Source organism: Azolla caroliniana, unplaced genomic scaffold (genome assembly GCF_043228905.1).
Source record: "Azolla caroliniana isolate FFs.n. ecotype wild unplaced genomic scaffold, voAzoCaro1.0.p SCAF_21, whole genome shotgun sequence".
In the NCBI taxonomy this organism is placed as follows: domain Eukaryota; kingdom Viridiplantae; phylum Streptophyta; class Polypodiopsida; order Salviniales; family Salviniaceae; genus Azolla; species Azolla caroliniana.
This window is the reverse complement of record NW_028230456.1, coordinates 8,163,779-8,181,239: the sequence shown is the minus strand read 5'-3', so window position 1 is coordinate 8,181,239 and position 17,461 is coordinate 8,163,779. Positions and strand designations below refer to the sequence as shown.

Here is a 17,461-nt window from a genome sequence, read left to right as displayed (position 1 = left end):
GACACTACTACAGACTCTCGCTGGCGGCGACGGGGACGCAACGGCATTTGCAACATTAGAGGCGGATTCGGATAGCGGGGAAAGCGTGGGATCCCGCTATAAAAGCAGCCACGAGAACAACCCCTTTGAGTCGGATCGCTCAGCAACATCGGAGCCAGAGGAGGAAATAACTCTGGAGTTCGGTGACCGGCAATCGCCGAGGAGGGAGGAGCGGATACCAACACCACCTGCGGAGGAACCGCAGGAGCGGAGACCGACATCGGAGGAACCAGCGCAGGAGAATCAGTGGGACGACACGATGCCGTATCCGTACCCAAAGTATCGGGATGAGCCCGACGGAGAGGCACATGTGTATGCATTCCTGCGAACATGGGAAGCCAACCACGTGTCCCAGAGACTGACGGAGCCCGAGGCCGACCGATCCAAAGTCGCCGAATTCGGCATGACATTAGAAGGACCGGCGGCCCGGTGGCACGACAAGCACTTACCAGGCAGCTTCGCCACGTTCGAGGCATTGAAAACCCAGTTTTTACGCTGTAGTAGTCATTGATGGTCGTCCCATTGCTTCCGGGAATATTGTAGAAGAATCAGAACCCATTCAAGTTGTCCTAGGTAGTTTTGTGTGTGTAATATCATTTAATATAATTAGTAGTCCAGAGCATCCCATTGTCCTAGGATTACCTTGGTTTGAATTACATAATCTAGCCATAGATTGGAGAACAAGAGAAGTCCGATATCGACCACCCCAAGAATCTACTCACCGAGTTTCGACCATTTCACTCCATCAATTACGCGAAGAAGGACACAAGGAGGCAATGTTCCTATTTGCAATATCAGTACATCCTTCCATCACTATTAAGAAGGACTCCTCAGTACAACTTCCGGCAAAATATCATCCTTATGCCGATGTATTTGACAAGGTAAAAGCCGGTACCCTTCCTCATCACCGTCCCTATGACTGTCCCGTCGATTTACAACCAGGAACCAAGCCACCATGGGGACCAATTTACAACTTGTCACCCACTGAGTTAGAAGTCCTTCGAGCCTACATAGAGGAGAACTTGGCAAGCGGGTTCATCCGTCATTCGAAATCTCCGGCCGGTGCACCCATCTTCTTTGTCAAGAAGAAAGATGGCTCACTTCGTCTCGTCATTGATTACCGCGGATTGAATAAGGTCACCATCCGGAATAGGTATGCACTTCCTCTTATATCAAGTCTTTTAGAGCGAGTTAATGGTGCCAAGCTTTTTACCAAAATTGATCTGCGAGGAGCGTATAACCTCGTGCGGATCCGACCGGGAGATGAATGGAAGACCGCCTTTCGCACGCGGTATGGGTATTTCGAGTATACTGTTATGCCGTTCGGCCAAACCAATGCACCCGCAGTCTTCCAACACATGGCAAATGATATATTCAGAGACCTCTTGGATATCTGTTTGATCATCTATCTGGATGATCTATTGTTTTATTCGAAGACCCAGCAAGAGCACGATTCTCATGTACTATTAGTACTAAAGTGACTCCGCGAGAATGGTCTTTATGCCAAGCTAGAAAAATGTAGCTTTGACTGCAAGGAAGTGGAATTTCTAGGCTACGTCATCTCCTCAAAGGGCATCGCCATGGATCCAGCTAAAGTCCAAACTGTACTAGAATGGCAAATTCCACGGTCAGTACGAGATGTACAATGTTTTCTAGGTTTTGCTAACTTCTACCGTAAGTTTATACAGGATTACTCGAAGATTATTTTACCCCTCACACAACTTACGAAGAAGGGCCAAGCATTTCTTTGGTCTATTGAAGCAGATATGGCTTTTCGACATCTTAAGAAAGCCTTTACATCAACACCGATTCTAGCTCATGTGGATACCAGCAAACCATTCATCATGGAGGCCGACGCTTCAGATTTCGCCCTCGGTAGCATCCTTTCTCAACAAGGAGATAAAGAAGAGTTGCATCCGGTGGCTTTCCACTCCAGCAAATTCGATGTCGCGGAAATCAACTATGAAATACATGACAAGGAGTTATTAGCCATCATGGATTCATTTGTGCAATGGCGGCATTTCTTAGAGGGCTCTCCACATCAGGTCATTGTCTTTAGTGATCATAAAAATCTTGCTTATTTCCAGAACGCTCGCGTACTAAATCGACGGCAAGCTCGGTGGGCGCAATTCCTCACGTGTTTCGACTTCAAAATCACATATCGACCTGGGAAGCAGCAAGGAAAAGCAGATGCACTATCACGACGTTCATATCTTGCACCTCATCCTAGTGATCCAACATTTGATAATCAAAAGCAAGTAATCTTGGGACCAACACGATTGCACACGACGCGGATTTTTCACACCCCGATGGATTCACGGATTACCGATGACATACGTGCAAACTTGAAGACGGATAGTTTTGCTCAAGACATCCTGGCGCACATTGATACTTCTCGGGCATCCTGTTCTCAGTCTCAACAACCAGGTATTGACTACCGACAATTCGAATATCATGATGGTTTGTTATTCTTTAAAAAGCGCGTATATGTCCCCGATTGCTCCTGTCGCCTTCAAATCGTCCAACATTGTCACGACACCCATACGGCGGGACATTTCGGTAGTACTAAGACATTGGAGTTAGTGCAGGGATCTTTTTGGTGGCCCCACATGCGCCGTTTTGTCGACGACTACGTTCGGACCTGTGATGCTTGCTGCCGAGCAAAGATGCCACGACACCATCCATATGGCTTGTTGGAACCCTTACCGATTCCAAGTAAGCCGTGGCAGTCTATTTGTCTTGATTTTATCACAGTCTGCCGGTCTCGCAGGGGTTCGATGCTATCTTAACCGTCGTCGATCGATATACGAAGATGGCACATTTTGTTCCGTGTACTAAGGCCATCACTAGCGAGGAAACCGCCGCCCTAGTCATGCGTGAGGTATTTCGGCATCATGGCCTCCCAGACAGTATCATCAGTGACCGAGGACCGCAATTTGTCTCCAAATTTTGGCAGCATCTCTTCAAGTTGCTCAAGGTCTCTTGCAACCTCTCCTCCGGCTAACATCCTCAGACCGATGGGTAGGCAGAACGAACAGACCAAACGCTGGAGCAATATCTCCAGTGTTGCCTGAGTTATCAACAGGACGATTGGGCCGAGATTCTCCACTTTGCGGAGTTTGCGTATAATAATGTTGTTCACTCCTCGACTCGAGTCTCCCCATTCTACGCTTATACCGGTTCTCATCCTCGCTGGTCGGTGATCGACACCCCGGAGCTACCTACCAATCCTCGTGTCGGGGATCATTTGGAGAGACTACGCAAGATCCAGACAGATCTCTCGACTCATCTTCGTCATGCTCAACAGACACAGAAGACCTACGCGGATCGTCATCGGCTTCCCTCCTCTTTTGCCATCGGAGATCGAGTATGGCTCTTACGTCGTCACATCAAGACTACTCGACCGCGCAACAAGTTGGATTATCGACGACTCGGTCCTTTCCGTATTACGGGTAAGGCTAATCATGTCACGTTCCGCCTTGATCTCCCTCCGTAGCTTTAGATACATCCGGTTTTCCATTGTTCTCTTCTTGAACCTTATAAAAAGCAAACACCATTCCCGATCGTGTCACACCACCGCCGCCCCCACTGGAGTTGGACGCCGGCCCGGAGTATGAAGTTGCTGCCATCCTCGATTCCAAACTTATTCACAACAAACTTTATTATTTAGTCGATTGGCTTGGTTATAGTCCGAGCGAACGCACTTGGGAACCCGTCGAGCATGTTGCCAATGCTCAGGATCTACTTGCTGATTTCCACCGAAAGTATCTGGACAAACCCGGTCCGCAATCAGCGCCGACTCGTTCCACTCGTCATCTAAGGGGGAGATAGTGTCATGATATGGCAAGACTCGAACCCATGACCTTATGGTATATGGGTCGAGCTCTTAACCATCACACCATCTATTGTAATTCATAGGATATTATTTTCATTTATGTTTTATTATAAGAAAGTAATGTATATTCCAGATTTCTCTGGAACATTCTAGAAGTTTCAGGATTACTCCTGACAACACTATAAAAGAAGGCACTAGGCATTATGTTGAACCAAATTGGTTCAACACTAGTCTTAAGCCTCTTAGCCGCTTGTACTTATCTTTTTCACATAATATATTAGCTGTTGTCATCATCTTTCTCTCTCTCTCCTCTTCTCACTTCTCCTCTCTCGGGAATCTTACGCAGTCCTGTCCTCTTAGAACTAATAGTACTGCTCTTCTTAGTACTAATTCCATCTCTGCTTTAGTACTATTCCTGACAAGCACACTTGGACGGAGACACACCACAGAGATTATGGACCAGTAAATATGTGTCTTACCGGCATCTTAAGGTATTCGGCTTTCTCGCTTACGTGCATGTTACAAAGGACAAGAGAGAGAAATTGGATCCGAATTCCTGGCCATGCATATTCCTTGGATACGGCGATGATGAGTTTGGCTACTGAGTGTGGGACTTGGTCGACAAGAAGGTCTTCCGGAGTCGAGACATAGTCTTCGTGGAAGACAAGACTATTGCCGATTGGGATTCGGAGAAGAAGATAACAAACTTTGGATCGACCAAGAAAGATCGGTTAGAAGATGCAAGGACAAATCCGGTCGGAAGCCAGATGTCAACCGAAGACCAGGATGAACCGATCGGATTCACACAAAGAACCGAACCGACCGAAGAAGAATCGGACATTGGAACCAAACCAGACCCCGAATCGGATACGAATGAAGATTAGACGGAGGTGCCGATGGTCGAAGAAAAAAAATGGAGATGCCCTCTAAGAGAGATAGATAGATAGATAGATAGATAGATAGATTATATTATCGTCTCTAGACGTCAAATATGACCTATGAGACCAAAAATATTACATTTCACGTGATACGTGTGAAAGTGAGTAGTGACTCTCGATGTTCAAGAACTTTACCAATGAATGTTGCAATCGAGAGTGCACATTGTGGTTGTGAGAGGAATTCATGCAAGGAATGGACTCAGCCGAAGAGATGTGGAAAGCATGGTCGAATATGATCAAAGGCAGAGCATTGTATCAAAGTGTGATGCTCAGACTCGCGAAATTGTTTAGGGCAAAGTGTGCATAGCCAACCACTCTCATCACTTGTGCCCCAACGCCCTGTCTCACATCGCAATGCATGTGAGCTTAGTCGCATGGAAGCAATGGTTCGAATGGCAGATAACAGTATGGGCTCTAACATGTATCGATGTGTACGATTACCCCGTTCTGCAAAGAATATGGTTTTGTAGTTAGGTGCAACATGTATAGTATAATGTGTGAAGTGTCCGCCTCCACATCTGTCCCATGTCATGATACATTGGTGTTGCAAAAGGGCCTCATTTATAGAGGAATCTAATGATGCATCATGAAGCAAGTGTCTCGCATCCCATCTACCAAACCATTTTTCTATATCTTGCATCCAACCGGAACACAAAATTTTGCTTTTATGCGTCTTTTGGATCAGAGATTTCTAGATGAAGAGCGAATATTGTTGACCAATGAGGGGGAGCCGGAAAGCTTCGAAGAAGCAAAGAAAGACACACACAATTGCAACTGGTTAAGTGTCATGCAAGATGAGATGGATTACATGAGAACCACACATATGAATTGATGGAGTTGTCAAAAGGAAAGAGAGCACTCCGGAACAAGTGGGTGTACAAGCTAAAACTGGGAGACGCTAGAAATCCACCAAGGTACAAAGCCCGGATCGTGGCGAAGGGGTTTCAAAAGAAGAAAGGAGTGGATTTCAATGAGATCTTTCCCACGGTAGTAAAGATGACATCCATCCGGACTGTGTTGAGCATAGTAGCAAGCATGAACCTCGAGGTCAAACAGCTAGATGTGAATACGACGTTCCATTATGGAGACTTGGAGGAGGAGATCTACATGCAGCAACCGGAAGGATTCGTCAAGAAAGGGATGGAGCACCTAGTGTGCTGGTTGAAGAAGAGCTTATACAGACTGAAGCAAGCTCCCCGTCAATGGTACCGGAAGTTTGACTCCATGACCGACCAAGGATACCACAAGATGCAGGCCAACCACTACGTGTTCGTGAAGAGATTCGACGGGGGTGACTTCCTGATATTACTATTGTATGTGGATGACATATTGATCGTCGGACGAGTGTTACCCGTAAGAATATACAGGGATGCATAAGGGGTGGAACATGATAATGTGGTTGATGTGTATGTGTAATGTGTATGATTGTGTGAGGATGAGTATATGCATTAACACATGCACATTTGTGTGCACGTGTACAAAAGTGAGAGAGTGGGTAAGCAATGTAACTCCCTACTTGTCTCATTCTTTTGTAATGGTTACCTCATGTACTATATAAAACCCTTATGGGGCATGTAATGGATATAGATTTTTTCCTCTCGTTTTCTTTATCATTGTTTCTCTTTCCCTCTATCTCTCCCCCTCACACGTAACCCCTGCTTGTCTCATTCTTTTGTAACGGTTACCTCATGTACTATATAAACCCCTTATGGGGCATGTAATGGATATAGATTTTTTCCTCTCATTTTCTTTGTCATTGTTTCTCTTTCCCTCTATCTCTTTCCCTCACACGTAACCCCCTTGGGAGGTGGGGTGGAGCCATTCTAGGCTTCACCCCCCACCCATAACACTGGCATGCCTGAACGGCCGACCCTCCTTTCAGAAGAAGTTTATCTGTCCCTCAGTCTTTGCGTCTCTATGTTTGTGTGTGTGTTGAGAAACAGACAACTCAAGCAAGTAAGGAAGTGTACGCTAAAGAAAGCTAAAGAGATCGAGGAAGCTAAGAGAAAGCATGTTTAGGAAGCAAGAAGAAGATCTGAGCTCCATGTTGGTTCTTGTTCTAGAGACGACATGGAAAAATATGTAGAGAGTTAGGCCTCCCAACTATGTCTCTACAAGTTGTTGCAAGATCCCAGAAAGAAGATGCTTTAGACCTTTGGTAGAAAGATGGACCTGAACGTTTTTTAATCTCAAGCTCTTCAAGGGTATGGCATCTACCATCACTCCCCACTCCATCGCTTCCATCCCAACTCTTTGCCTCCCCCACCCCCCTTTACCCTTCCTCATTCATCATTTAGTACTGCAGAAAACCCTAATCCTAAAAGCTAGACACATAGTTAGATCCTTCTCTTACGTTTTCCTTTTGTGACAAAACCTCTAATCCACGATCTTCCATCCCTTTCTTGATCCCCTTGTGGTATTGTCAAACCTTAGCTAGCCTCCCCTTTGTGTTCCATTGTGAAGCTCTAATCCCTTGCTCTACAACAGTCATCCCATCAACGTTATTTTTATAGAAATCAGACACGTTGTTATGCAAGTATGCGTGGTTTCTTTTAAGAAAGGCCAATTGAAAGTGTTGACTCATGCTTTTGACTGGTCCCTAAGTGGAAGGGACGGTGATGAATTTCTATTTGATCATCTCTGTCAAAAGTTCAAAGATGAGTACAAGATTGATGCCCATTCTGATGCAAGAGCATTATAGAGGTGGAGGACTGTTGTGATAATGTGAAGAAAGTCCTAAGTGCAAACCCTAAAGCGGTCGACGGCCGAAGGACAACCGACCCCAAAGGGCAGCCGAAAGACCCCAAAGGACAGAGGTCTGACAGCCGGCGAACGGTGACAGCCGGTAGATAGAGATGGCCGGTAGAAGTTGACCGACGCACAAAGACGACTAGACGGAACAACCATCCAACAGAACCGGCGGCATGACAGAGAGAATCGAAAGGGGCTGAAACAAAGTTTTGACAATAGAGGGGTATAGTGTGGAATTTCAAGAATCGGAGGGCAAAATGCAAAATTTCAAAAGCTCAAGGGTATCAGACAAAATTTCAAAAATTAGTGGGCAAAAGAGGGCATATGGTAAAAATTTTAAAGGGTACAAAATGGAATACTCGCTTTATATGACGAAACAAAAATTACACATACATTCAAAGATTTCACGACCCTTGCCACAGTGAACTAGTTGATTGGTGTATGATCCAATCGCAAAATGTGTTGACCGAATGAGAAGGTTCGAGTCAAGCAAAGCTCCGATCAAAGTTATCGATTGTAGAGCAATTATTCGGTCGAGGCATTTCCGACCGTTGAGACGACCGACGAAGTTCCAGTCGAGAAGAGTTGCCATGGCGAGTGGGTTCACCGTGCAATGCACTGTCCCACAGGCGTGCCATGTGTTACCCATAAGAATATACGGGGATGCATAAGGGGTGGAACATGAACATGTGGTTTATGTGTATGTGTAATGTGTATGAGTGTGTGAGGATGAGTATGTGCATTAACACAGGCACATTTGTGTGCATGTGTACAAAAGTGAGAGAGTGGGTCAGTAATGTAACTTCCTGCTTATCTCATTCTTTTGTAACGGTTACCTCATGTACTATATAAACCCCTTATGGGGCCTGTAATGGATATAGGTTTTTCCCTCTCATTTTCTTTGTCATTGTTTCTCTCTCCCTCTATCTCTCTCCCTCCCTTAACAACGAGACCGTATCAAAATCGGAATGCTAAAAAAGGCCCTCATCCGATCCTTCTCAATGAAAGATATGGGTCCGGCGAGACAAATCCTAGGGATGCACATAATCCGGGACCAGACAAAGAAGTAGTTTATGAGCAATCCGGGAAAGGAGCATTGGGTTGTCTTCAAGTGGATATTGTCATACTTGAAAGGCACCTCGAGCATGTGCCTCCGATTCGGCTCTAGTAAATCCTAATTGGAAGGCTTCACGGATTCTGATATGTCGGGTGATGTGGATACCAGTCGTTCCACTTCTGGATACATCATGACCTATGCAGGGTGAGTCGTATCGTGGCAATCGAGGCTGCAGAAGTCTGTTGCACTATCCATAACGGAAGCGGAGTATATGGCAGTCGTGGAAGCCGGCAAAGAGGTAATCTGGATGACGGACTTCATTGGAGAGCTAGGAATCCGACAGGAGGAATTCCGGCTCTACTGGGACAATCAAAGTGACATCCACCTCGCGAAGAATATGGCCTACCATTCTTGAACCAAGCATATCTAGAGAAGGTACCACTGGCTCCGGGAGAAAGTAGAAGATAAAGAGTTTTCGCTGACGAAGATCCACAGAGAGGAGAACGGGTCGGACATGCTGACCAAGGTGTTGTCCGCAGAGAAGTTGAACGTGTGCAGGAAACGGATCGGATTGACAAGACATCCCATGCTGGAGTGAAGGGGAGTTTGTTGGGAATTTGGTCCCTCTGGATGGGATCTAGATGAGAATCTGACAAGCTGGATTGGACGAGTTGAAGGAAAGAACCAGACCAGATGGATCCAGAAGATATCCGGAAACTGGATTGGATGGATCCGGTTTTGGTATGCAGTTAGACATTAGTTTATGTATATGTTCCCATGTGACTGTTTCAGGTCATATCTATAAATAGCCCTAAAGTTATATAAGTATAAATATAACTAGGGCAACAATGTTCAATAGTGTAGTTATTCTTGTTGTACAGAGAGAGACAGGGAGGGACAAAGAGATACAGAAAGCTTTCTGTTGTAACCGTTGGTAGGCGAAAATAGAACTCGAGGTTGTTGTCTCTAAGTCTCTAATTATACCCTTCCTCTCATAATGATAGTTGGAGTCTGTGGGCTCCCGTGGTTTTTCCTGATTAGGGTTTTTCATGTTAACATCTGGTGTCGTCTCATTTTGTGAAAGTGCATTAATCTTCATTTCTGTTTTGTTTCTTCCATAGAGTGTTTAAGACTCGGTTGTGGCTGAGCACTATTCCGCACACAAACTGGGTACTAGCTGAAGCGAACATCAATCGAAAGAAGCCGATCCAAGTTGAGCTTGAGGGGGCGTGTTGAGAATCAAGTTCAACCTAGTCTAGTGTGTGAACACACCTTGAGAGTGTATGAACACTCAAAAGTTAAATTTTACCACTACTTTTGTAACATTAACTGTGTCATAGAATCATATCTATGACACATAACTAATGAGTTTCCACATTCCCCATGACCGATGAGCTTCGGTAGATAATGAAGAGAGAGGGTGACTATATAAAGCACCCTCCTCCTACTTTGTAATGTTTCGGTTAATCTCCTTTGTAATATACATCTTCTTGAGTATTCTATTTTCTATACTATCTATCTTGTCTCTCTCTTCTCCTCTTCTCAAACACACACACACACAACACACATCTCTAACCTATTCCACTACACAGAATCACCATTGATGCTTTACACTAAGCCAACTTGGGTAAGACATTAAGTTGCAATTTTGTTTTCCTTCAGTTCATTTTGAACCACTATCAATTCTCATGTAATGTGCATCACTTAGGAAGACAATTAGGGATGAGACAAGAATGTTGGGACTTTCATAACCTTTTGGTAGGCATCACCTCCAAAAAGCTTAATCTGAGATGGAGAAGGTAGAGGCACCTTGTCCATGCAATAGGAAACATATGAGACATACTTTCAAGAGATGATGACTAGGATATGACCAGAATTATGTTTACATCACTATGCTCTTCAACAACATTAGTAAAGTTAGCATTAATTATTTCAATTAACTAATCATCTAGTAGTTGTTCTAATTTGTTTAGGATATAAGAACAAGAATTGAATCAATAGAGTCTACGAAGAATATGTAAGATAAGTATAAGATATGAATCCACCATGTCATTTAAAGTGTAACAAGATGATCACTACATGCTAAATAAAAGCACACTAGGAAGCCTCACCTTTGTCATCATATAAGAGATCCTAGACATCCCCATGTGAATTCTGATCAAGAAAATTACAAGTGTTTATATATGCACATGCTCTTCCAATTAAATGTCTTGCACTTTTAAAGTACAAAAGGTGATATTGTTGTCATCTAAAGCTTGTGGGTTCAAATCTTGAGTGCTAAGATTGATGTTGAGTTAACAAATTTGCCCCAATGTCTCTACAAATCTCTTTCCAAATCTTGATGGTTGAAAATAATATGATTGTTGAAAGGCAATGTGTCGATAGATAATACTTTATGAGAAACACCGATTGTCACCACGCTTATCTAACTTATGGTTGAAACGAGGGGACCAAAACATAAGGTCTCTCCATGAATTGTTAGAGCTTTTTACATGATTATGAAGTGATCCATATCCATTTTCTTGTTCTTCTCCCCTTATGTCATCATCATTCATCGTCATATAATTATTCATCATCATCATCATTTCTTCTTCTTCTTGGTGATTGTCATCATGATGAGGTGTTGAAATTTTAGAAGACGTGTTATTACTAATGGCCCTCATTGTCTTATGATCGGTTGTTTTTTCTGATAAACGATTGCATCGAATCTCATTCATAATGGATTCATGCAAGCTCATTGTCGGTTTCCCACTAATAGACTTTGATCCTTTCCTTCGACTAGGCCCATTAACTATCTCTCTTAATGTTATTCCCTCAGTTTCCACATGATGTTGATGATCTCCCATATCACTCTCTCTTATTGAACTCCTAGCAAAAAGTAAAGAGTGAGAAAGTATTATCAGTATATTTATTCAAACAATTTCTACATTGTACATAATGTATCATTTGTATAACATTATTCGAAGGTGTCACAATCCAACCTAAATTAAACAAAGTGATGTAAATAAAAAAGGATATTTTGTTGAGATATAGTCCACAAAACTTTTTTCAATTTGGCCTAATAAATGAAATCTCTAAATATGGACAACTCAAGTTTAGAGCAACAATCAAAAGGCTATTCAATCTTTTGGGTTACCTCTAAATAAATGAAGAAAATTATCCATGAACCAAGAGAAGGTTAAGGATGGCATTCCCTTTACAGATTGACATGCTTGTAAAAACAACATTGGATTCACACTTGGATGAGAGATAAATTTGTAGCTCTCACCTTTTCAAGTTGCCAAGTTGATCAATGTACCACCAAGAAGCCTTTCTATAGGTAAATTCACAAATGAAGATTAACACTAGAATGCTTACTACACAAAATGGTTAGCATTCACAACACTAGAATATAATTGGAATACCGTACATCCACATCCATGCTACCTCAAAACAAATATGATGATATGGTCTTAATGATAGCTTTACTTGGAAAAGAGGTTATCAATGCCGAATATTTGTATAAGATAATGGTGGTTCATCCCATTCCAATCTTAAAGCATTAAATGTTAACAACGAACAAAATATACTATAAAAATGTACTTGAATTATAAATAATAGTACTCATTGGAGCCTTTAGGTCTTGTTACTTATCGAAATTCCCTTGTTTGACCCTTCTTAAAGAGAGAAAGGACAAATTAGTCGTATAATTGCTGATAGATTAACCATATGATTGCTACAATATCACATATAATCAGTCAAGAGGGTTTGTCAAGTTGATTCAATGGAAATCAAATACTTCCAAACAAATTGAAGGATATTACAAAGTTTTTGCATTAGTCAATCTCATATTCTTAATTGGTGCACCTAGGCTTCATCATGTTTGACAATGTACAAAGATTTTTCATGGCTACATGAGGATGAAAAGCTTAAATAACTATATGTTTAGCCTTAATTGGTGAAGTAGTCATTGCATATTGATGAAAGCCCGAGGTTCCAAACACACATTAGGTCCAAGAGATTCTTGATATCAAATCCTTGCGATTTTTCCTTTCGTTTTCCTATTAACCATTTTGAAGCCTATGTATGTGTCTATCCTATAAAAGTGGTAAACTTTGGTACATATTGTTTTGGATTAAAGTCTAAAGCTTTGACTGTACGTCTCATGGCAAGCTATTCTTGAGTCATTGACAAACTTTTGTGACACTTTGCTAACAATTTCCCGACAACAAATCATTTCAAAAACTAACCTTCAACTTGAAGTTTGCAAGAAGAAATAATCAACCATGCGTATAGTGACATTCCTTTTCTCCTAATGTTCGTAATAAAGTCCCAATTTTTACCATACCCTATGAAAAGAAGTTTGCTACTAAATTAGAGAGAAGAGTAAATACTATTTGTACGCTTGAAATAGTCCAAAATTGTTACTTATATGGACAATAGTACATACTCAAGCAATCAAAACAAGCCAATAGTTTCTACTATTTTCAATTTTCAAAGATTGTAACTATTACTATGGTAGATGGATTGTTTAAATCTTTGTAGAAACTGTAAATATGTAACTCCTTTTTGGGGTATGGTATATCCTAGAAATCAATTACACACATAAATAAATATTGGTTTATGCATTCACCCAACTGTTATGACTATAGAATGTTTTATAAGAAGCGTGCACACATCATCATATAAACGTTTTTTATTGTGAAATCTAGGTTTCAACCACCTCAAAAATCAGCATGTTTATGAGGGTTCGCACACAATTAAAACATTACAAATCTGATGATGTTTTTTTACCTTCATGATTTGCGTATAAACAATTTAGATTCATTCACGCCAATTTATATATTACTTAGGAGAAGTCAAGTGAATAAGTTCTCAAGGCTACGGCATAATCAGCCTAATGGAATATAGGGATTAATAGAATTTTCTTTTGAAGCTGCAAATCAATCACAACAGGAACATATTATCGAAAATTGACACATGCAATGGAAATTTTCACATAGTGGCTATCTAGTTAGTTTAAGGAAAAACATTTCTCGTTGTAAAAATCCTTGTTCGCAACATGGAAACTAAACATCATATATTCGATTGCATAGTTGTGACTCATAGACATTATCAATAATGCAAAACATTTTTCGTTTTAAACTATTTAAGTATTCAGTTATTGAGATAAATCATCAAAGTTAGCACTTACTCTCTCAAAGCTAGGTTTGAGGCAAGTGTTACAAAATTGACAACCATTTTATTAGTCATATGACTAGGTTAGAGGATGATGGGTTCTAAATAGGCTTACCTATCAAAGCTTGGTCATTGGATATGTTTCAATTTAGAAAGCATGTATAGATTTGTTGTATCGCTATCAAGAACGAAGATACTCTAGCATTAGGTCTGGTGTTTGCTCTTCTATAGTTGAAGATTGTCATCAATATAAATGTATGTAGATTCCATAACAAACGATAAGGCACCACATTGTCAACTGAGCCCATTGGACCCTGTTATATCATGTATTTTCATCATTCTTATCACTTTTTTTATTACTTCATAGTTGAGGTAATTTTGTAGAAGTCCATTGAGGGCTACTAAGTTTTTTTTATAATTATAAGTTGATTACACACCAGTGAGTGTAGAGAAGAAAACGATTGGATATCATAATGATTCCTAGCAATAATGTTTCTTGATAGGGATGTGGAACCCCCCTAGTCATTGACTCTTGTGCATAGAGGGGATACACTTTGCTTGTTAAAAAGTGATGTGTAGTTGTGGTGCTTTGCTAGTGTGGGTACCAATAGGTATTATTTGTTTTCTAACATAAGCAATCTTGTTGTTCATGCCAAAAGAAGGGGAAATTTGGCAGAGAAGGATTCAGTTCATTATGCTTATGTGATAAAACAAGATGAACGTGTAAACTATGCTTCCTTAGTGAGCCCTATGTCCCGTAGTATTCACATGTATCTTAGATTCTTAAGGACAAGCTAGATGACCAAAGAAAATGAAATAAAATGAATACAAGGTAGTTATTTTTAGTTACCTTCTAGAAGTGGAGGAGGAGCACACACTCAACTTGGGGGAGTGACACGAACCATGTGATTGAAGGTTGTTATATAAGTTGTTTGTATGGTTTGTGTTGGCGAATGCATGTCGAATGCTACCGCGTTCGTTAACATCGTCGTAATTGTCTCTTAGTTTATTTTCACAACTAGGCCTTGTGGATCCAGTATCAGAAAAGGTGGTGGCAATTGTGCTCGTTGCGTCACGACTCATGGAGCCTAATAAACTAGTCCCATTTCGTCGGCGTGTTGAGTGGAGTATAAGTGCACCAGGATTGCATTTCCAATATGGGCTCGATGGGAAGCTAGCCGTACGATTGCCTAGGGCTCCTAGCACCGGGCTCCCACTTTTCTTAGACTACATTTTACACAAAATTCGAGGCAATATTATTCTCCCTTTATATACATCTATCTATACTGAAAGTGTAGTTTGGTCTACAAAACATAGTCCTTTATTTTGTTTACACTACTCACATGAGGGAAAAATTTGGCATGGCACTTGGTGGTCGTGGTCATGTTGTTGCTACGAGAACTACTTATGCTCCTCGGTGTGCTACTCGTGTCGAGAATGCTGTCGCAATGGCCGCTACTATGCGAGCTCATGTAGCTCATCATCACTTCGTCGGTCTTGCGCACCACATCGACATTGCTGCACGTGAGTAGTTGCCTCAATATCGCACTCCCATGATGAGCATGCCGAACACATCTATGCCCTTGATCTTGATGATGATGATGATGTTTTTTATCGTTCGCATTGTTATTGTTGACTTTAATCCTCGATATCGCCTCATTGAGCACGTGGTTCCGATCCAAAAGAACATTAATCCTCGGTGTGGCCTCATTTAGCGTGCGATTCGGGTCCGAAAGAACATTAATCCTAGGTGTGGCCTCATTGTTCGGATCCGAAAGAGCATTAATCCTCGGTGTGGCCTCATTTAGCACGTGGTTCCGATCCGAAACAAGATTAATCCTAGCTGTGGCCTCATTAAGCACGTGGTTCCGTCCCGAAACAAGATTAATCCTAGGTGCGGCCTCATTTAGCGCGCGGTTCCGATCCGAAACAAGATTAATGCCGCTACCACTAATCACGCTAGTGTGCGCGCTAACACTAGTAGACGGAATGGCGGTAGCGAGGCCACTCAAACTAGTGATGGGACCATGGCGACAACGATGGCTAGCTCTAGAAATATGAAGCATGTGGCGTCCATTGTGGTAATTTGTAATGGCCTCATCACCATCATCATCATCATCATTCATGACCCCATAATCATCATCATCATCATCATTATCATTGATGACACCATGGTCATCATCATCATCATCATCATCATCATCATCAATGGAACACCTCCTGCTCTCTCCTGTTTGTGTCCCTACATCCATGTTGTAGTTATTCATCACTTGGACTTGTATTGCATTATTCATGGCTCCTCCTCCTGGCCCCCATTTACTCCTTTTGGAACCTGACAATTCTATGTCTGCAAAAAGGAGAAATGGGCCATGGACTTAGTATGATTCATGAATATTTCTCGGATATAGTCATCCCTATAATCCCATTATGATTCATGAATATTTGTAAGATATAGTCAATGGATTGCAGGGTATTATTACCTTGATGATGATGATGATGATGATGTGGATGTATGATTAATTCAGAGCCCATGAGAACATATTCAGTGGTGGTGGTGATGCCTGTCTGGTCATGGTCATGATGCAGTAGTAACTGTAATGGCTGGATGTGGTCATTGTCTCCGCCCAAGTCATGCCATATGAACCCATCCTTATACCTCCTCTTGTAAGACCACGCAAAGGCATCCGCCACACTTTCCCCTCGCAGTGCACCCAACCACTTCTTGAAATCTAAAATCATCCATTCAATTCCAAAGAAGAGGAACTCAGAAAACCTTTAGATGCAGACCATGGAAGGGATCGATGATGCCAATGAATGAATGAATGAATGAATGAATGAATGGATGGACTGATTCATACCTCTTAATCGAAGGCCACCATCGCTTTGGCCTGCGGAGCTGTAATCGAGGTACCCTTGGAGCAAATGTGGTGGATCTATGGATTGTCCATGACCTCTACTCAGGTAATAGATCACATACACTTTGATCCTCCTCCCATAACTGTCATTACTAATGTTAGCATTCATGGTGTTCTCATTCTCATCATTATGATGACGAGCAGTAGGAGCAGTGTTACTACTACTACTACTACTACTACTCCCACTGCTACTAGTTTGGTGCCATGGCGGTAGATTCACTACCTTATTGTATCTACTGCTACTAGTATTAGAATCACCGCTTCTTGTGGTAGGAGTAGCAGATTCAGTATTCCTCTTCATGAATTGCTATATTGAAGCTAAACCAAGCATGACTGAATGATCATATATCATCATGGTCTCTCCTCCTCCCCCTCCTACCTACATTGCTATACAAAATCATGGTGCCCTAGGGTTTTTTAAGGTCTTTTTAGGGTTTGTCCTAGATGTCAAGTTATACTAGCTTACAATTGGGTCACCTAAATTAGAGATTCAAGTTGTCATTGGAAGTATAATGAATGATGGGGAAGAATTAGAGGTGAATTTGTGTTATATATGGGAAGCATTTTGGTCATGAAAGCAGGAAATTGGCAACGGTTCGGTTTGAAAGTAGGCATTTGTGTTATATATGGGTGGGAAGCATTTTGGTCATGAAAGTAGGCAATTGAACCGAACCGAACCACAAACCGCGGCTTAACGGTTTAAGCGGTTTGGTTCAGCATTTCGCAGCTTAACGACTTAACGGCTTAAATGGTTTAAATAGTTAGGTTC

At 41.9% G+C, this 17,461-nt stretch overlaps 1 protein-coding gene across 2 annotated transcripts; it reads right to left on the bottom strand.

Moving 5' to 3' along the window:
* Positions 1 to 10,745: 10,745 nt before the first annotated feature.
* On the bottom strand, positions 10,746 to 17,008 carry LOC147850578 (uncharacterized). 2 transcript variants are annotated; one of them, XM_087336476.1, is made up of 5 exons: positions 16,636 to 17,008; positions 16,258 to 16,506; positions 15,121 to 16,124; positions 14,628 to 15,004; positions 10,746 to 11,488 (listed from the first exon to the last, which is right to left on the bottom strand). In XM_087336476.1, exons 1-5 carry the CDS (start codon positions 16,991 to 16,993, stop codon positions 11,014 to 11,016), a joined length of 2,463 nt encoding a protein of 820 aa, XP_087192602.1. In that variant the 5' UTR covers positions 16,994 to 17,008; the 3' UTR covers positions 10,746 to 11,013. The 2 variants fall into 2 exon arrangements, with proteins under 2 accessions (XP_087192602.1, XP_087192603.1); XM_087336477.1 differs by having other exon boundaries at positions 10,746 to 11,485.
* Between the last annotated feature and the right edge of the window lie 453 nt (positions 17,009 to 17,461).